General features: G+C 41.3%; 2 protein-coding genes across 3 annotated transcripts; both read right to left on the bottom strand.

Annotated features, from left to right (window-relative positions):
- Positions 1-3,435: 3,435 nt before the first annotated feature.
- LOC146663335 (gap junction delta-3 protein-like) lies at positions 3,436-5,587 on the bottom strand. The gene has a single exon (XM_085416038.1). It carries the CDS (start codon positions 5,510-5,512, stop codon positions 4,652-4,654), a length of 861 nt encoding a protein of 286 aa, XP_085272164.1. The 5' UTR covers positions 5,513-5,587; the 3' UTR covers positions 3,436-4,651.
- A 1,040-nt stretch (positions 5,588-6,627) lies between these two features.
- Positions 6,628-20,398, bottom strand: top2a (DNA topoisomerase II alpha). Of its 2 annotated transcripts, none has more exons than XM_085416040.1 (35): positions 20,241-20,398; positions 19,402-19,548; positions 19,168-19,258; positions 18,988-19,051; positions 18,728-18,873; positions 18,429-18,526; positions 18,124-18,336; positions 17,636-17,809; positions 17,255-17,356; positions 17,005-17,142; positions 16,775-16,913; positions 16,530-16,687; positions 16,314-16,439; positions 15,488-15,598; positions 13,602-13,707; positions 13,345-13,454; positions 13,107-13,199; positions 12,914-13,028; positions 12,580-12,701; positions 12,071-12,219; positions 11,548-11,779; positions 11,335-11,469; positions 11,013-11,213; positions 10,679-10,874; positions 10,420-10,511; positions 10,180-10,332; positions 9,997-10,080; positions 9,619-9,819; positions 9,387-9,507; positions 8,756-8,914; positions 8,246-8,429; positions 8,109-8,164; positions 7,892-8,011; positions 7,525-7,763; positions 6,628-7,172 (listed from the first exon to the last, which is right to left on the bottom strand). In XM_085416040.1, the coding sequence occupies exons 1-35, from the start codon at positions 20,256-20,258 to the stop codon at positions 7,023-7,025; spliced, it is 4,743 nt and encodes a 1,580-aa protein (XP_085272166.1). In that variant the 5' UTR covers positions 20,259-20,398; the 3' UTR covers positions 6,628-7,022. The 2 variants fall into 2 exon arrangements, with proteins under 2 accessions (XP_085272166.1, XP_085272165.1); XM_085416039.1 differs by having other exon boundaries at positions 8,756-8,917.
- Between the last annotated feature and the right edge of the window lie 1,096 nt (positions 20,399-21,494).

Genomic DNA, 21,494 nt, shown 5'->3' on the forward strand with positions numbered 1-21,494 from the left:
ATAAAAGAAGAAAACAAACAGTTTGAATCATCCACAGTGCAGGTTATAGGGATCATACAAACTCACTTTTCTTGCAGTCTGAAATATTGAAATTGGCTGATCAAGTGAAATTCCAAACAGCACAAATTCTATTCAAAGCAAAAAAACAAGGAACTGCCAGGTAATACTGAGAGTATGTTTTTCTTTTTAAACAAGGAATTTATAATTTAAGGGGTTTTTGTAACTTCAAAATTGTGAAGGGACGTACTACAAGAAAAAGCTTTTGTGTTTCTGTGCATAGACTGAAGCTGTGGAACAGTTTGAATATGGAGTGGAAGCAACATCTAAACATAAAGCAGCTCAAAAAGAGTTATAAAGATATGATTTTCTTGAATTATAAAGAAAGGAAAAATGTTGAAATTCAGTGAATGTCTCTATTTCGAAAATGTCATGTGATGTATATATTATCAGAAGTCTGTTTGCTATTTTTACTACAGATTATATCAGTAAGGAAGCTGACTATATATTGACTGATAGCTTATGGCAAAGGGGTGGGATTAAATGAGTGTGTACTTCTTCCCACTCCTTTTCGATGTGTAACTGAATCGGAACAGATGAAGCAATATTGAAATAAATTAACTTTATTTGTATAGTATTTTTTTTCTCTTCTTTTCTTTGCTAAATGTACCCTTATATTGTTTACATGATCGAAATAAATTAACAAACAAATAAACAACACACGATTGTTGACGTTTGTTGTGGCTAAAAATCTTGTCTGCCGAAGCCTCGACTGGGTTGAATCGTAGCCCATTTATGCAGAACAGGTATCGCTTCCTTCTTTTAGTTGTTCTCGACACACACATGCACAATGTTAATATATCTGATCAGAAGCATGGAGGAGATTCCAGGAGCCAGTTACTTAGTCTAGCAGAGGTGGAGAGGGTCGTAGAAGGTCTTTAACACTTAGACCCCCGGAGAGCAGTCATTTTGGTTTTCTACCTTAGACCCCCGCGGAGTCATCATTTTGCGTTTCTACCTTTAAAAGCCGGAGAGCAGTCAGTCAAATGCTGGAGTCATTCATATGTATATTAGGTCGTTACCTAGGAATTCTGGAGGGAGGGGAGTGGGGGTGAGTGATTGAGGGGGTGGGGGAGTGGAGTGTTTCAGTTTGCCATCTTAGGGAGAAATCAACACATGTCCTTTGTATGTCCTTTGTTGCTGACATTTATTGATGAAAACAGTACAAAAAACCAACCATTTGTACACATATTTACAAATAATGATAAAAAGTGAGTGAGTACATTTCAACATTTTCAGCAATCACTCACAATCCTGGCACTGCCACGGTATCTGTCGTCTGCATTTACCACATGTGTACCTGTAGCAGTGAACACATCGCACAGTGGCCTGATTTTTTTTGCATCTGTGTTTGACCTGACACGTGGCCCTTTTTCCAGGGCTCGGTGTGGAGGGTTGTGTCCGAAGCAACTGATCTTTTCTTGCCTTCTTCGCAGCTACATGAGAGCGAGCCAACTCCCTTGCAAGCTCCACCAGGAAGTCCACCCGTCTTTCCTTCGTCCCGGTGCATGCTTGATACAGCACATGTGCATTCAGTGCTGCCATGTCAATCATGTTATAAAACACGGCGACTGGCCAGCGCCGTGTTCCTTTGCGGACAGTGTACTCCCGAACCATCTGGTCCATCACATCCACGCCACACTTTGTTTTGTTGTAAAGGGTGACAGTGTTTGGCTTCCTTTTGGTAGTGTTATCAGTCTGAACCACGCTGTGCATGCTGCTAAGAATATAGACTGTCTTCTTCCGTTTGGCCGCATACGCCGTCAGCGTGGCAGCAGAGGTTGAAAACACCTAAAAAATAAGATAAATTGTTATTTCCATAGCCCTTTTACACACAATGAAACACATAAACATAGAACCACAAAAGACCTGCAACATACCTGAGTGGTGAATTCATTGCGATCTGTCTGTCTAGTGGATTGAGGAATTTCCCTGCGAATCTTGTTGACTGTGCCGAGGATGGTGGTTTTCCGTCCAAGAAGTTTTTGCGCAAGTGAAAGCGATGTGAAGAAATTGTCCGTGGTAACATTTCTGCCCTTGTCTAGGAATGGTTCCATCAGCCTCATTACTACATTTTCAGAAAGTCTCTCCCCAGTGGGACGACTGGGGTCCTTGCCAAGATATGGGAAGACATTGCAAATGTACTTGGATTTTAGGTCGCAGGCCACCCAAAACTTGATCCCAAACTTGTCCGGTTTACTTGCAATATACTGCAGGAAACAGCACCGAGTCTTTGATGGGAAAAGCTGTTCATCAACGGTGATATGTAGACCAGGTTTGTAGCACGTGATGCAGTTGGTGACAAATGATCCCCACACACTGGAAATTGCAGCGAACTTATCAGTCTTTGCTCGATCACTGCGGGTGGACTTGTCATCAAAGCGTAGGTGTTGCATGATGTCTTGGAAGCGGTTTCGTGCCATAGTTCCAATTATCTGTGGGCTTCAGGAAGCTCTGAAGGCGACTCGAGATACTTCTCCTGGCCTTAGCCGTTGGCTCTCCATCTGCAGCGTACGCTTCTATTGGGGTGAAAGGGAGACAGGTCCCCACATGTTCTTCACGCCACACTGTGCCATCTTTCGCTGTCTCAGTCCCCAAACAAGGTCTCTTTTTCGGTGGAGAAGCAGTCTCCTCATCTGCAGTGTGAACAAATTCAAATTGTGAGCAAAATGGGAAGGTCAAACAAAATCACAAATGCATGCATAGATACTAATTATAATTCCAGTATCTCCTCCTCTGTATCAGAATAATGTCTGAAATATCTTACTTACTAACTACATCCACTTACTTGTTTGAAATGAAAAAGGAAATAACATGAAATGAAACTAACCGGAAGACTGATCAGACAGCTCTGAGTCCGAATCCGGCTGAACTGCTAGGTCTTCTCCATCCGAGTCACAAGGGTCAACTTCCGTCAGGATCATTTCCAAGGCCTGCTGAGTGGTGAGTCTTCTCTGCATTTTCTTTCCTTGGAGAGGAGGTCCGTACACCAGAGGATTCTTCAGGGCGATGAATTTTCTTTCCTTGGAGAGGAGGTCCGGTTGCTCGATTTGCTCCATTGTGGCATCAATCAGACCACTGGTATAATGTTGAAATGTACTCACTCACTTTTTATTATTATTTGTAAATATGTGTACAAATGGTTGGTTTTTTTGTACTGTTTTTATCAATAAATCTCAGCAACAAAGGAAATACACCCATGTGTGTTGATTTCTCCCTAAGACGGCAAACTGAAACACTCCAAGTTGGTGACTTTTGGAGATTTATTTCCCTGGATGATTGAGAATGCATCAAGATGAAACACAAAAGGAAGTTCACAGCTTTTAGCAGCTCCCCCACCCCCTCAATCACACACCCCCACTCCCCTCCCTCCAGAATTCCTACTTAACAGCCTAATATACATATGAATGACTAGCCAATTTAGCTTCCACTTCCACCATTTGACTGCTCTCCGGGTTTTATAGGTAGAAAGGTAGAAGCCTGGGGATGCTTTAATCCACCAGCAGGACTAGTATCTCCTTGTTCATGCAAGGAAGAGGACGATAAACACTGACATTTGACATGTGGGTCATTTTGTTTCAGTCCATCTGATTCTGTCAGGTTGCACCTCAGTTTGTCCAGGAGCTCAGTGATGCCCTGATCCAGAGCATGCCCTGAAGTAGTCCTTATAGTCTGTGATGAGAGGAGAAACCTTCTTTGTGCCATTTAGCATCGGCTCCAGCACACTCTCCTTTTAGATCTGGACCAGAAAGTCAATAAAGAGTTTGGCAAAGTGGACTTAAAAGTGGTGTTAAAAGCACCGGAAATATATAAGTATATTTATTTGAGGCAGTTTAATAAAGCCTAGAACACTCAGGAAGCCATTCTCTCTCTTCACCATAGGCAGAGGGTCCTCGCCCACTGGTAGTGTAGCATGCAAACGAAGCTACACTGAGTGGTGCAACAGCCTGGGGTCAACTGAAGGAACTCCTCAGCCTTAAGAAGCCAACAAGCAATCAGCAAAGTCAACACAGTAATTAGCCACAGTCTGGAAATGTGTGGGCAGGTAAGGTTGAGGCTTGACTTCTGAAACACAAAAACCAAATGCCAACATTCACACAAACAAAGGGGAGAGAGAAAGCAGAAGAGAAAGGAAAAGATAGAAGAGCAAGTCGAACCAGTAGGACCAAGGCGTGGCTCTCCAAGAAATATAAAAATAGTACTCATTTTCAAGGTTTCTTGGGTCTTATTTTTGTCTCGGTATGGCCTGAATCCCCTGCTGGGTTAGAGGTTCTATGTTTGATGAATCTGACAGCTACGAAAGGGCAACATTGACTAAAAACCAATCACCTGTAAGGAAGTTTGTCAAGTGTTTTCCAGGAAATGTTTCTGTCAAAATGCTTGCAGACTTTCGTCATTCAGCAGAACTAACAAGTCAATGATGTCTCTCATGCGTCCTTCTTATCGTCTGTGCTCGTTTTGTCATTTTCCCATAAGTTTCTTCATGATGTCGCCAATACACATGAAGAGGAAAACATGTAGAGGGAATTAGAAATGTAGTCACAAATTTATGATAGAAAAAGGAGGATGCTGTGATTGCAGCATATGTGTCCTCTCACAATGTAAGCCTCGAGGCGCTCACATATTTTCCTCTTGGATTCTTGTACTTGTGACTGATGCTGGAGCTCTGTCGACTGGAGCTGCTTCTCACTGATCCCTTCTTCATTCTCACACTGCTGGCCGTGCTCACTGACATCGTCTCTCCTCCTGATTTCTCCTCTGTATCCTCTTGCTTGTGGTTGCGGAGATTCTCGCAGTCACAGTGGTAGATTCTGTCCTCCTGGTCTGAGCAAAACCACTTACAAGAGACGTAGAGAAACTCGACAATGCTGGAAAATGCTGATACTACCCCTACAGCAAAGTAGAAGAGGAGGAAGATTGTTTTCTCTGCAGGCCGGGAAGTGAAGCACTCCACTGTTAGGGGGCAGGGAGAACGGCTACATTGGAAATGGGCCTTCACCTCAAAGCCATAGAGACGCCACTGGACAAATAAGAAGCCGATTTCTGCCAGTATGCGGAAGATCACAGTGATAATGTAGAGCGCCTTGGAAGTTTTTTCTTCTCTGTTCTTCCTGCTGCTCCTTTTCCTCGACGAGGAGCTGTTGGCCCTCTTGTGATCTTGATGTGTTACATACACGAAGTAAAGCAGAGAAGGTGTAGCGATGAGGATCAAATGAAACACCCAGAATCTGTACTGGGAGATGGGGAAAGCCTCATCGTAACACACCTGCTTACATCCTGGCTGGAGGGTGTTACAGGTAAATTCCTCCTGCTCGTCCTCAAACATTTCACTGGCCACAGTTCCCAGGATTAGTATCCTAAACACCAAAACGAGGACGAGCCAGAAACGACCCAGCATTGGTAAATGGGTCTGGAAGTCTTTAAATAATCCACCGATGAAGCCCCACTCACCCATGGCTGCAGCTTTGTCAGGTCTGTCTTCTTGGAAGTCTGGAGGCTTGTTCAGCTGTTCGTCTCAGAGCAAATGCTGCCTTTGTCTTAAAAATGAAACTAGAATTCTTGTTATTGTAATCTCCAATCAGTGACTCACGGTTTAACTGAACCCATCAAACCTGATTAAATGTTGCTTCAAGGCTTATCCACCTTAGTTGCTCAGTGGGCTGTCTTAGTGGGATGAAACCAAAAATGACGCAAAGAACCTGCAAAGAGAGTACATAAAGCACAACGCTTCAGGAAAAAAAACTGTAGCAACAGCCTGTAATATATCCTTTCAGTTCTTTTCTCCTTCAGTTAGCATAAAATACAACCAGCTAACATTGTAGAGTACAGTAACCAACCTCAAGACTGATCCAAGGTTCCATTTCATACATTTGAACTTTGCTAATGGACAGGTTGAAACCCAACTCCTACATTTCAGAGATGCCAAGATAAAATAGTCTGACGACAGTGTTAATCTACTATGCAGAGACTCATGACCTACCGTCATGTTTGTTTTCCCAAGTAAGCAGGTACCAATCCAAATCATTGGATCATGTGCTCCAATCACTTCCATGACCACATGTGTATAACAAATGCACTTAGGCATGCGGACTGCTTCTACAAATATTTTAGATTAGCTCAAGAACAGTGCGTAGGGTGGCTTTTCATAGCTGAGCAGCTGTATACAAGCCTTTCATCACTGAGCTCAATACAAAGTCTGGGATGGAACCACTGGACTCTAGAGCTGTGGAGACGTGTTCTCTGGAGCAATGAATCACTTTCCTGTCTGGCAATCTGATGGACGAGTCCACCAGTGCACAAAGCAAGGGCCATAAAGACATGAGTCTGGTGTGGAAGAACTCGACTGGCCTGCAGAGCCAATATTAAACCCTAAGGATTAAGAACAGGAGTTTACTCAAATTCATGTGTTTGAAGGCAGATAAGTGAATACTTTTAGCAATATAGTGTATATTTGGATGCTCCTACTGCTGCATTGCATTAAAATCTTTCTACAAAATTAAAGCAAGTAGCTTTTTTCATTAAACAGGAGCCCCAACACAACCCGGTGACACAAAGCAAACACACCATGCAATCAATAAAAACAAACTTTATTTTTTAAAGGTATAAACTGAACAGCCAAAGAAATATTTACAGGACAGCACAAAACACAAACAAGTGGATTACAAAATACGCCTAGAAGCTAAGAACAAATACTATTAAAACTAGACTTGTATACCAGCTTTTTTCCCCCCTTCTCTTTGAAATAATACGATTTTTTTTTTTTTTTTTAAATAAACAATGGTGAGTTTTTGTTTATGTCTTTTTTTTAAATTTAAAGGTTACAGATTGCTGGTCCAAGGTCCATATATGAGGTGAGTGTAAATGCAGCTGAACTTCAACAGATAAAATGAGTGCAATATTACCTGCATGGCACACTACAACATTTATGACTCATCTTTTCGAAATAACAATTTGAGAACTATTATTTAAAAATCTTCATCTGAATCTGAGTCCAGGTTGTAGGTGATGGGTTTCCGGGCCCGTGAGGGTTTATCCCGTGATGCTGCAGCTACAGGAGCGGCTTCTTCAGGGTCTGAAACCTGGAAACTCTCATCCTCTTCCCACTTCTTGCTCTTCTGTTGCAGAAAAGGAGATTAAAAGGATTAACAGTGATTATATTAGCACAGGATGCATACAGGAAACCTTTAAAATCTAAACATGTGTAGCAGAGAATCATTTGTTCTACTTAAGTCAGTAGTTTTATTTCAAATGTCACCATTTAAAAAGCTACTTTTATTCTTTTAATAGCTTCATTGTTGAGCCACTTTTTCGTGGTCAGAGTTTATAGTATTTCATTTTATATTTAGAGTTTTACTTCCTGAGGTTGGGCTACTGTACTGCAGGAATATGCCAACTTCTGAAATACTTGAATCACATCTTATGACGTAACACATAAATAGAAAACGAGTGTTCAGTATAAAAACTGACCTTGGTGCCAGCAGTCGTCTTGGATTTGAGTCGTGACATGAGGTCATCTGAGGAGCTGCTGTCAGAGTCATCACTGAGGTTCTTTTTACGTTTAAGAACAGGTTTCTGTTTTGTGACGGGAGCTTTCTTTTCAATCTCTGAGTCGCTAGAGTCGAATGACGGGACATTCTTGGCAGCAGGAGCCCTGGACGCAGGTTTGGGTTTAGAGAGAGCATCCAAGATAGATGGCTGCTTCACATCTAGAGAAAAAGAAAAAAAAAAAAAAACGACATTCCAAAGATAAATTTGTTGATTTCTTTGTTTTATAATGATCATGTGCTCAAATCTACCTGTGACCTTTATAAGACCAAACAAACATCTGTGTTACCTGCAGCCTTCTTCTTGGATGCAGCTGGTTTCTTGGCAGCGGCGGGCTTCTTCGGTGCGGCCTCTTTGGTTTTACGTTGAGTTGGAGGCTTGGATGCTGGCTCCTGATCGTCTGACAGAGCTGTAAAGTGCCACAGAGACAAAATATCCAGTCCTCAGAGCCTTGGCCCCACATTTCGCAAATTCATCAAACTATGATCCTAAATGAAAATACTTACAGCTCGACTTTGTGTCTGTTTTTTTAACTGTCGATTTGCTTTTTGCTACCTTCTTCCTGCAGACAAAAGACAAGGTTTGTTTTTAAGGTACATTAAAACAAAAGAAAGATACGTTTTAAGGTTTTTCTTATACTCACGTGGGTTCTGGAGCTTTGGGAGGCGGAGCTGGAGAGTCCACATCATTGTCCGACACAGTGCTGGGATCTGGGGCGAAGCTTGCATCATCATCGTCACTTATTAAAGCCTTCCTTTTTGGAGCGTCCTTCTTCCCCCAGTCATCAAAATCATCTTCACTGTCAGACATGCTGTACTTCACCGCAGCTTAAACAGTAAAAAAAGAACAAAATGAAAAGGCAGCTTTAGTAATGCTGCGCTTTGTCAAAGAAAACAAGCATGAGAAGCTGAGGTGTTAAAATGCTGCTCAAAAACCCTTCAATTTGGCTCATTTCCAGATAAGTTAATAATAAACACCTTCATTTAGAAAAAGCATTTTATGTTTACTCTATTATCTTGGTCTAATATTTACATTTTTTAATTATCTAAAACACTTAGGTGTGACAAACATAACATAAATAAATAGGAAATCACACCACTTAAAGAGTTATCCATCAGCAGAGGAAGCAGTGTGGGCCATCAAGCAGATTCACCTTTGGTTTTCCGTTCTACGCGCTCTCTGGGGGCAGCCGCTTCCTCTGCCTCTACTTCACTGTCCGACAGGCCGACATCCTCATCTGACCACGCGTTTTTCTTGGGCTTCTTGGTAACAGGCTTGAACTGAAGAGTGGTCTGCTTGCCCGTCTTTGATGCTGCTGCACACGAGAAATGCACTTCTTTATGAACTTAAACAACAATGTAAAATTTAAGTGCAAACTGATATTTATTATAGCAACTTGCTTATGATTATCAACATTTTTGAGTGAATGTTATAGCAAGCACCAAATTTTACACAATCCAGTTTTGTGTGCATGAAGGAACGTCTGCATAGTTTGGATTAGGTTGTTGAAAACATAATCTAAACTTTAATTCCCCAAAAATGGAGTTTGTATCCATGTTGGCGGAGTACAATATCATTTAGTTGAGAGCCGGAAATTTTCAAAACTTGAGGCTAATTTTGATTTTGCTCCAGCGAGGATTGTGGAGGTCAAGTCTGCAAAATGTGTATTGTTACAGGTTTGCCACTAGATCTCACTAAAGAGCTTCGTGGTTACACCAGTAAGCAGAGGTGTGTGATCATAGTTGAAATGATTTCCAGGCGATATCCTGAACAGTCATTTCTACCTTTTTCTGCTGCTTGGGTCTTGGTTTTCTTGCTCAGCCGTGCAGCTAAGCCCGTTTCCTCAACCGGCTCTGTATTTTCTGCATCCTCTCCAAACTCCATCTTCATCACAACATCTTCACTCTTCAGAGACAGAAATGAGGTCAAGAAAAATGTTACTTTTGGGCAGTTTGTTGTTCTGAATGTGTTAATGTAAAAAACAGTTTATATGCACAATCACATATGAAAACATACCTTGATTTTCTTTCCTCTCTTGCCCTCTCCTTTCTTCAGATCAGCCTTCCTGTTAGCTTCAGCCTTCATGGTGCTGGTGACACGTGGAATGACGCGGCGGCCCTGTGGAGTGGGCAAAGTCTCCTTTTTCACCTTTACTGCTTTGCCTTTTCCAGTTTTTACAGGAAGGGTGGCATTTTCCTTTTCCTTTGCCTCAACCCGCTAAACACAAGAAGAAGAAAAATACATCACAAGTTTGACCAGGAGCAAAAGCACCGATCACAGTTGTTCTTTAGATATAACATTATCACAATCTGATCACATGACTAACAAAGTGCACCGATTGGATATAAAGCAGAAAAAGGAAAAGAAAAGAGGAAGACAGAAAAGATCCAGTACCGCCAGTTCCTCAGAGAAGGCAGCAAGGTCCTCCCTCCACAGGTCTGCTGGACTCTTTTTCTTTAGGGTGTTTAGCTCTGTCACCTGTACAAGAGTTAGGACAGAAACACACGACCTTAACACAGGAGCTAATAATCTACCATTTCAAGCTTAAAGCATCACTAAGTTTGCCGCATAGCTCACCTTAGCATCCCTCTGTTTGCACAGCTCCTCCTTTTTCTCTTTTGTCAAGAACCACATGGGCATGCTCAGCAGATAATTGTAGTCCGGTCCAGTCGAGTCGTCTTTTTCTCCTCCTTCCCCCTCCTCCTCCTCCTCCTCCATCTCCTCCTCATTCTAAGAGAGTTCACACAGATGGTTATTTAACATCCCTCTCTGTTGTAGCTGAACTTTGTTGGAACTGTCGGAATCAGAGTGTCCCACCTTCTCCTGAGCCTGTTTCCAAGTCTTGACTGGGTCGGAGTCGTAGCCCATCTGTTGGAGCATGCGGATCAGCTCCTTCTTTGGCTTGTTCTCTGCACACACACGGACAGCATTAATACTAATCAAGGAACAACCAAACTAACTATGAATAACTATATCAGAAGATATACAGGATTTTCCACTGTTATTGAAAAATGTGCTTGAAAACAAACAAACAAACAAACAACAACACAGAATCTATTTGAAACTTTGCACTTACCAATGACCAAGGTGCCCTGAATTTTCTCCAGGATGAAGCGAGCCTGGTTGCTGAGCTTGGCGCTCTCTGCTCCCAGCATGCCTGCCAACCAGTCCTTTCTCAGCACGTAGTACTTCATCCTCAACTCAAAGAAATCTCTGATGATATCCTGCACAGACTCATACTTTTTCAGGCTACCCACGTGGTCAAACAGAACCTGGAAAACAAAGGGAAAAATGCTGATGCTTCACAGGGTTTGGAAATATGTGGATAAATGTTTGAAATTTCACAGGAAAGCAATAGACGACTTTATTCATCCTGCTGTGAATGTGTGCAAATAAGTGGCAATCATTACCATCGAGTTGCAGGTGAGGGGGCTCTGCAGCTTGAAGACTTTATGGAGGCCAGCAGCCTCAGTCTCCCTCAGCTTCTCTTCTGTCATCTTGACCACAAAGCGCACCGTGGTGTCAGTGTGGTAGTCCTTGTAGTCTGTGATGAGAGGAGGAACCTTCTCTGTGCCATTCAGCATCGGCTCCAGCACATTCTCCTTGTAAGCCTAGACGAGAAAGTACATGAAGAGTTCAGCAAAAGGGTAAGAGGGTATTTATTTGAGTCAATCTAATAAACACTATGCGTACATATGGCAAAATGTTCTGGAAATGACTTAATTGACCAACCTGTGTCCATGTTTTTACAGGCAATTCAGAGATTTCAATAGTGGTCGAATCAAGGATGGAGATCTCTCCACTATTCAAGTACTGGTTATCCATCACCTGCTCAATTGTGCCTCTGAAGTCTTTATAATTTGGAAGCTGTAGGAGGAAAAACAAGCACTTAGTTTTTGCACAGCAAATCACCCAACATGGCAGATCTCAGGAAACCATCCTGACCATGGGCAGAGGTTCCTCGCCGTCGAGCATACGGTTGATGTTGCTGATGATCTCACGAATGTCGTAGTTTGGAATCTTGCTGGCCCAACCTGTGCCGATGCCTTCGGCTCCGTTCACAAGCACAGTGGGGATGATGGGAATGTACCATTCAGGCTCTACGCGCTGGTTGTCATCATAGTTATACTTGAGCAGGTTGTCATCCACTGCTGGGAAAACAAGGCGGGCGAGGGGGCTAGAAGTAAAGATTGGTGGGAGAATTTTCGTTAGTGACTCAGTAACTAATCCATGTAAAAAACTGTCCCCATTTTGTTAGATTCATGAAAAAAAGTGCAGAACATGGGCTGATAGTTCTACACACTTACATACAACTCATTCATCCACAATGCATGATGTAGCAGTGCAAGAAGTGACAGCGGTTTAACTACAATAAGCCTTCTTAACACTGACCAATAGTAGCCTCTTTTCGGTTGCTGGCTCCCTACATAAGCACTTCGTTATTAAATCTATGAGAAATCCTGCGTACCTGAGCATAGTGAAGATGTATCGAGGGCTGGCAGAGTCCTTGCCACCGTGCAATCTGGTTCCAAACTGTCCCAGAGGCTGCAAGAGATTCATGTTGTTGCTTCCCACAAAGTTCTGGGCTAAACCAATGATGGTCATCATCAGAGAGACCTGAAAACAAGAAAGAGTTTAGAGTAAATACAACAGAAACAGCTATGTACAGCCAGAATGACTTGCATTGTTTTTTTAAATCTTTCTATGAAAGATCACTGCTTCTACTTTCCTTTAAATAAACTTTATTTTACCGGAACCTTCTCCATGTGTAACAATTCAAGTTCTGGCAAAATTGACAGCTACCCTTAGATATAAGAATTTGATGGCTAATAACATACAGTATTCAAAAGCAAAGCCTATTTAAAAAGAAGTGAACATTTTTCTGAACATAAAAATGATACAGTTAAACTGAAAAGTCAAACCAAGAATCTAAATTAGAAACACACTGACAAAACCCACACATTAAAGCCACCTCACCTCTCCATGGTGATAGGCCGACATCTCAGCCACTGAGCCTGCCAGCTGTGCCACCTTCACCTCTCGCTTGTCGTTCCTCTTGAAACAACAGTACAACACCTTCCTCTGACCTGGTTTCAGTCCTGATGTAAACACAAATGCATCCAGACATTAGACCAGCGGTTCACAACCTTTTACACCTGTCAAGAAGACTCAGCAAACCCTTCCCTGAACACATGCTCAAATGACTTAAATTTTAAACTGGATCTGGACAACTCTCAGCTTTCTATTTCTCCATAATTAGTTAATGGCTTTAAATCTTTCCTTTTTTCTTAATTATCATTATTTCACGTACCATCCACCAGGCAGGGAATGGACCTCTCGTTATCAGAGTTGGAGAAAAGTACCAGCTCCTTGTTGACGAAGTCGTTGTACGACAGGGACTTGGTTGACTGACCGTACAGGTACTCCTGCAAAGAGACAGTAAAACAGTCAAACTTAACAGAACAGAAACAAGATATTGAGTTCACCAGTTGCACAGACATTACCTCAGGCAGGTTGTGCTCTCTGCGCTGGCGTCTGTTAATCATAAAGTTGGTAAGCCACTCTTTTCGCTCTTCCACTTTCTTCTTGCTAAAGGCCTTCCCAGAGAGAAAAAAAGAATTGTAAAAACAGACCCAAGAACTAATGCTCCAACTGTTAGTCATGGCCTACAGGATGTTTAAAAAGTCCAGATCAAATATAAATTGGCCAAGGAATGAGCGACACAGATGGCTAACATCTTACAAGGGTGATAGCTTCATCGTCTTCAGGTCCTGAGTACTTGAATGGGATACGATGTCTCTGCATATCAGAGAAGTACTCCTTGGCTTCCTGCGATGTGCTGGTTCCCAAACCTAGATGGGCAATAGCCACAAAAGAAAAAAAAGAGATGGTACAAGTTACAACAAAACAATATAGAAACTATAACAATGACAATGGCCATATGCATTATGTGTTGCTTACTTGTCCGTTTTACTACCACACAGGGGTTTGTAACAAACCTTTGTAGTATTTTATTTTCCAAGATTTGTGGTTTTGCTGGCTCTCCTTCCATGCATTGAATTCAGGAATACTGTAGAAAGACAGCTGATTTTTCTTGAAAGACGCCTGAAGAGACACAGAAATAAGATGTCCATCACCATGGTTCTTGACGCATAGTCATTTAAAGCTTTTCACATTTTAACATTATTAGAAAAAATGTGGATTTTTAATTTAAAAGTAACTTGGAATTAAAAAGAAAAAAAAAAAAGGGGGGGGGGACCAAGCTTTCCATTAAGCTCTGAGTATTCTGAGGTTTTGACAGCAGATGGCAGTATCGTTTCAAATTTCCAACATGGTTAAAAACTCAGTCACATTAACAAATAAGCACATGCCATAGCTCAACTGTGCATCTCTCAGGTGTCTTTGAGGGAAGAAAAACAAAACAAATGTGTGCATGTTGCGAAGAATGCTCATAAGAACAATAAGATCTTAGAACAGGGGTGGGCAATTCCAGGCCTCCAGGGCCGGTGTCCCTCCAGGTTTTAGATGTATCCTTGAACCAACACAGCTGATTTAAATGGCTAAATTAGCTCCTCAACATGTCCTGAAGTTCTCCAGAGGCCTGGTAACAAACTAATCATGTGATTCAGGTGTGTTGACCCAAGGTGAGATCTAAAACCTGCAGGACACTGGCCCTCGGGGCCTGGAATTGCCCACCCCTGTCTTAGAAGAACAAACTCATATTACTTGGTTGTAGGGATGGGTACCCTAACGGTAGTAACCAGACCGAAAAGCAGCGCACATTTCATTGCTTTATTTCGGAGCTTTTTTTTTTCCCCCTGAGATGTCATACACTTTGGATTCCAGCCAATCATTTTACCTTTGCAAGCTTAGTAGTCGGGCCCAGGTACGTACGTTCTTTTAGAGCAGAGCTACAGATTAAAAATGCCCAAAGCGAAGCGGTCAAAGTCTGGCTGTACTTCACAGCAAAAGATGCAAACTCAGCAGCCTGCAACAAGTGCTTTAAGGTGATACTGTGCAAAGGAGGTAACACCTCGAATCTGATGAAACACCTGGCGACGTACAGCATTTTGTTAAAAGCCGAGAACTGCGCTGTATTTGATAGCGCAGACACACCGAGCACATCTACTGCGGGTGGGTTGCCTGTTATGCAACATCCCCCAAAAACCCGAAGAGGAGAGTCCTGGCCCCTAGCCCTGCCAGTGTAGCAGAAATGATGACGGATGATGATGGCAGCAGCAGCTGTTCTTCTCTGCGTGAGTAGCTTAATGTTGTTAGTGTGTAATTTACGTTGAGTAGGCTAACCGCGTTATTACATTAATGCATGTAAGGTGAACTAGCAAACACCGTCGTAGTTACATGCGGCTGTCTTCTTGTTTGATGGCAGATACTCCCTTCACCCTGGCCAAAAAGGCTAAAATGACCAAAGAAAAAGTGGAAAACAGCTAAACATGAGAGGTTTTTGGACAAAGTTTGTTTTTTTCCATTGTTTAAGCACTGCTTCCAGCCAAGAGTGATGCCATAAATCCCCTATAGCTGCAGAAAAGGCTAACATTGTTATCTTTTTACAAAAAAAAAAACAGCTGAAAATGAGGTTTTTGGACCAATTTTGTGTTCTCCATTCTTTAAGCGCCGGTTCGAGCACCATTTCAAATGTACCGGTTTGGTACTGGTATCGGATAAAACCTAAACAATACCCATCCCTACTCGGTTGTGTTGTAACAACAAAACATGGCACATCACAACTCTCTCTATTGCTATTGTAGGTATGAAGTTGTAAGCGATCCATGTCTGAATGAAAGAACACATCATGTAAACTGCCAGATGAAGCCAACAATATTGCACATGGCAAGTCTGCAAAGGGCTTTTTAGAGCATCTACATACCTTGATGATGGGAGTGATGAACTCTTCCAGGAAGTTGTGACGCAGCAGCGAAGGCCAGTTGTGGTGGATGAAGTTGATCAACAAGCCCTTAATGTGGGAGCCGTCTTGATCCTGTGACAATAACACAGGTCAGATATATTGCAACAAAGTAATTGTGTGTGAGTGATGACAAAAAAGGGTTAGTAAAGTGCTCTGTGACAACATTAGTAGCGCTAAAATAGTTTTTAATAGTGGGCTGGGATTTTGAAGTCCGTCTTTAACATGCATCCATCCACCAATTCAGATTCTATTTCCCCATATATGTGAGAGGACATGTGGATTGTTACTAGAAATCGTAGTGATGATCCTGTTTTTCCCATCTGAAAGTCAGTGTTGGCAAATGATGAACAAAATTCATAAGCCTTGCTCGATGAAGAAAAACTAAAAATTCACTCAAACATCCATCTGAGGCTCATATGAAGCTTCAGCTGCCCCACTAATCTAAATTGAGTCATAGCTTTCAAAGTCATGCTCAGTGAAAATTACTTAGTAGCTCTCTTCACAGCTGTAGGGGAAGGATACCTTCCTCAGGTTAAGTGCATGTTTCCTCTTAAAACTGGGCTCACAGTTAACATTACACTGGATTTGTACCTGCTCTAACCACCATTTGTTCCTGCAGCACCTTATGAAAGGCTTCAGGGCCAGTATGGACAGAAAACCATTATGGTCACAAAGACCTATTCTTACATATATGTAGGCACAGAAACATGAACATCCTGAATATTATCAACACAAATAAGACACGGGAAGATAGGAAAGGAGTGAAAATAAAGATCAGCCAAAACACCTGATCTGTCATGATCATGATCTTGCCGTAGCGCAGACTCTTGAGGGATTCTGGGTCACTGTAGTTCTTTTTGTACTGAAGACCGATGATTTTGATGATGTTGTTGATTTCTGCGTTTTCCATAATCTGATTAGAAAAAAAAAAATCAAACAAGTTTTACTTACAGCTGTTAAATAAATAGATGATTCAAGCAATCATTATTTTTGCTAGCCTAACCTGTTTATGTGAAGCCTCCCGGACATTGAGCATTTTTCCTCTGAGAGGGAAGACGCCATAGCGGTCCCTTCCGACCACTCCCAGCCCAGACACAGCAAGTGTCTTGGCTGAGTCTCCCTCTGTAAGAATCAGCGTGCAGCCAATGGAGTTCTTCCCACCTGTGAGAAAATATAGTGAGTACAGTAGGACTGCAGGTCATCTCCATTCTCGGGATGCTGGACTGTACCGACTGCGGCGCACATTACCTGCATCGTTGGCATCATCCAGTTTTGGCACACCTTTGATTTTTGTGTGTTTAACAGCCGAGCACTTCTTGTTGAGCTGGGACTGAGCCTTGAACTTCACCCAGTTCATGATACTTTCCACAATCCCACAAGATGTGGCCTAAGTGCAACAAAGGATGGACACCAGTTAGTGAAATCGATGAATGATTAAACTTGTGAGAAATACACTGCTGGTGGCTTTTCATCAGCACCTGTTTAATGAACTTCTCACTCAGGGGACACTTGGAGCCAAAGCTCTTCTGCTGCAGAGTCATATTCTCTTTGGTCTGAGAGTCGAAGGTGGGGTTTTCAATCAGGCAGTTGACAAACAGCCACATATGGTTCTTCACCTAAATGGAAAAAAAACGTGAAGCGCACTCAGTTGTGCATTTTGTTAACAAACATTTTTACGGAATACACTTACATATTCATTTTCATTAAAAAAATAAATAAAATGAATACCTGGAAAGGCTTGACTGTCACCCCAGCTTTGTTCTTCTTCTTCACCACTTCAATGAGCTTGCTAACTACCTGGTCAGCCACATAATCAATGTGCCTGCCTCCCTAAAGTCCAGAGGACAAAAACAAGATCCATTTTGAGAATAAACACCGTAGGTCTTAATCATAGTGACACAAAGTGGCTGGAGAGCAGCCGGATTTCTGCTTGGCTGCCAAGAGAGCTCAGTCTAGTTCAATCATTCTTAAACTATTTCAGAGCTGCTCAAAGATGTAAATTTAGACAGCTTTCCAACAAACTTAATCATTTAAATTACTGATTTAACAACAGCCTACACATAGACACAATATATGCATTAGATCAAATCCAATGCACTGAGTTATTACCTTTGTTGTGGCAATGCTGTTGACAAAGCTGACTTGCTGGAAACCTTTCTCGCTCATGGTGAGGCAGACCTCCCAGCGCTCGTTGACAGTCTCATGGATGACAGTAAGAGGACCACCCAGTTCATCCACCTTGTCTTTCACATACATGTCCACATAGCTACGGAAACCTGTAACCTTAAGTGTGAAGTTCATACAGTTTATATCAGTTTTCAATGCATTTTAGCCTGAACAAATTAGGACGTAACATGTAAGATTTGTCTTGCTGACATCAAATATTTCATTAAATGAAGTTAGTAGAAATAATTTTAAGTCAGGTAAGTGACTACTTTTTACAAGTCCACAAAAAGCTTTGGATTTTAGGTTTAACTTTGTGAATGAAGTCTTCAGTCAACATTTAAAATACACATAATATATTAAAAAGCTTAATAAAATTACTTCCCAAAACATTAAGAGTTAACGGAAAAAAGTTAAAGATCACAGTAACTTACTGGTAGCTTCTTGCTATTGAAGAACACCCGGACACCCTTAGCGGATCCAGCAATATCATAGGCTCTCCTGGTCATCAGAGCCACTGTGTCTTTGTCAAGGATGCTCATCTTAAACTTGGCCAGATCTGGTCTGAAGGTGATGCAAGTGTATTCCTCTCCATCAAACGGTTTGATGCTAGCCTCCCCTGCTTTGCCCATGTTGTCATACCAAGTCTATGGAAGACATGGGCATAACAGAAAATGACATTCTCCCCAATCAAGACATAAAAATGAAAGTGGGAAATGAGGTCGATCTTCCTTCATACCTGCTTGAAGCACTTCTTCGACTGTTTACAAGCAGTCTCGACAGTGAACTTTGTACTGAAGATGTTGCAAAGCTTGGCACCGTATCCATTTCGTCCACCTGAAGAACATTTATAGAGTTAGGAACAGATTGAACATTAAATTAGGCTTTTTTCCTAATAAAACGCTAAAATTTCAGCATTAATTGTGTTGGACATAATGATGTTGAAGGGAGCCTTTGTAATTATACAGAATATTTTCTCATTAAGAATGACAGAAAACAATCAGTATTATATAAAGCACTCAAATGTATCAATCTTACCAGTGACTTTCTTCTCGTCATCATCATAGTTACTTGAAGTGAGGAGCTGTCCAAAGATAAGAGCAGGTACATAGACTTTCTCCACTTTGTGCTCCACCACAGGAATACCCTTCCCATTATTCCATACACTGATGGTGTTGTTTTCACTAAAAGGAACAAAAATATACACAAGTGCTTGATTTGTCAGCTGGTAGCTGTAGTAGAGTTACTTTGTATTTTAATATCTTAAACTTGGTAGTGCACCATTATACACAACTCACGGATCAATGTTGATCTTGATGCAGGACATGCCCTTATCTCTCTGCTTGTTATCAGCTGCATTTACTATGGGAAGAGAAAGTAAAATCTATTTTTACTACCGGTACATTTTACTGGAGCTAAAACACTGTTTAATAAAGGTTTGTCATGGACATCTATAATTGCAAGAGCTTTTTACTTACCAAGGATCTCATCGAAAATCTTGTAGAGCCCAGGCACAAAGGTCACATCACGGCAGTTCAGTCCAGCATCCTCATCAAACACCCACATTTGCTAAAGAAAAAAGTTAAATAATCACAAGGAGCTTGCATGTGTTCATTCAATAAGAACCATAATTGTGCAGTCAAAAAACAAAACAAACAAAAAACTGCTTTAAATATACACATGACTGTTAAAGAAATTTTAAAACTTCTTACCTGAGTGACAGGCTCAACAGAGCCTATGTAGGAGTCCGGTCTGAGCAAAATGTGCTCCAGCTGCGTCTTCTTCTGATAGATTCTCTCCACTGACAGCCGCTTAGGATCCTTCTTCAGCTTTTCCACCGGCTTGTTCTCCAAAAAGGCCTGATGAAAACGACACAAGGTTATCTTTTAAGATTCATCATTCAACACTCTTTATTGTCATCATGCATAACGAAAGCAACTGAACCTCACACAGTGCAAAAAATAAATGAAAATAATATCAATATACTGATATCTTCTATAGGCCTTGCACCGTAACGAAGATGGGACTTATCTTTGTACTGCAGGAAACCTTAATATAATGATCAACATCATCTATAGTGCTACTTGCTGACAGTTTTGCATGTTTTACTGCACAAAAACACAACAATGTAAATGTACGGGGGGAGAGAAAACACCCCCCTGAAGTTGCTTGGCTCTGATTACATTTGAGGCTCAAGGACAGGGTTTAGCTCAGTATTTAAGGACAGTTTTTATTTCAAACACAATAAATAATGCGAGGAGAATGAATGCAGGGGTAATACCATTTCAACTGGCTTAACAGCATTAGCTATAGTTAATGTTTACAAGCTGCTGTGCCAAGAGTTAGGACTAGTTGTTAAATTACTAAAAGGGACACTCTGCAAGTAGTGCATTATTACGTCTAAACATCGCGCACTATTACATTAAGCAGCTCACGACGTTAGCCAAGTGCCTTTAATTGTTTCTTAGAAGTTTAGCTTACAGTTGTAGCAGGTTAGCACGTAAGCCTAATAACACGTTAGCAGCAAATATGAAAGCGACAGTAACGTTACCTTCAACGGTTCAGCCATTCTTCTTGTATTTAATGTTAAAGCCCTTCGTTTGAAATATAGTACACTCTAGGTTTGCAACAAGCTAAATAAATCCCAGCTACCCCCAATAATAATAACGGCTGCCTGAGCTGAGGTCCCAGTATGAATATTCGAAATTTTGTGGCAACATCTCCCGCCAGCTATATTGACCAATCATACTACTGAGCGCGTGACGAATTCCTCCAATGAGAGCAGCAAATCCGTTCTTTTTCAGTTAAATAACCAATCGTAGACGGTAAAAGTGGCATGAGCCCACCCATCTCTTGTATCACAGCCAATCAGCATTCAAAAAGAAGTAACCTACGTGCATGGGAATTCAAGAACAGACAGGAAAAGGGTTAGGAGGGAAAAAAATAGCCTGTTTCCTTGATTTGGATTTAAAAAAATTCCTGTCAGCTCTATTTTGATAGTGTCTAATGAAGAAATGCGACCTATATTTTATTATTACTGTTTTGTTTTCAATGTTCTTTGAATTTTTGTTCTACAAGTACAAACGAAGCTTTTTTTCTCTGATGATTTCACGTTTCTCGTTTTTTAATAGAGGCGGACTGAGCAGTCTCAAACGTGAATCTTCACTTTTTATCAACTGTAATACAATGATAATAATAATAGTAACTATCATAACAATTTCCAGAAACACACAATAAAGGAACAAACTAAGACGAAGTTATAAAGAAATTACAAATCAACTAAAATACCGCATTCTATATGGCAAAAAATTATTTTAAAAAATATACTAAAATTAATTACAAAAAAAATATCTTTCAGTAGACATGAGTGTTTGAACGTGATGTAAAAGAAGACACTGATGAGGCAAGAGTCTTTGAAGGCTGACATGTTAGTTTATAATCCTTCAGGATTTACAGAGATCAGAGAAACTCGGAAAAAAAAGTCAGCTGCATAATCCAATCAGAAGTCATATCTGAGGAGGGGAGCTTGAACATCTATGCATATTTTATCACATTTCCAACAACTCATGCATTCATAACAGACAAGTAGTTTTACAGGTAAGAGATTCACCTCACATAGGAAATAAAATGCTGTTTCAGATAAACATTCACACCAGTTCAACTAAAAGAAAGATTTTCAAATGCATTACAGATGTGGACTGATTGTAGACTGGCTTGCTCATGCAACAAAAGCTCACTAATACTGAGATCCAGGGTCAGCAGGCTCAGACCCCCACTGACGCTGGCAAAGGGACCATAGCCTGAT

This window comes from Rhamphochromis longiceps, linkage group LG8 (assembly GCF_057381845.1).
Source record: "Rhamphochromis longiceps isolate RC_006_pf linkage group LG8, R_longiceps_female_GT1.1, whole genome shotgun sequence".
NCBI lineage: Eukaryota > Metazoa > Chordata > Actinopteri > Cichliformes > Cichlidae > Rhamphochromis > Rhamphochromis longiceps.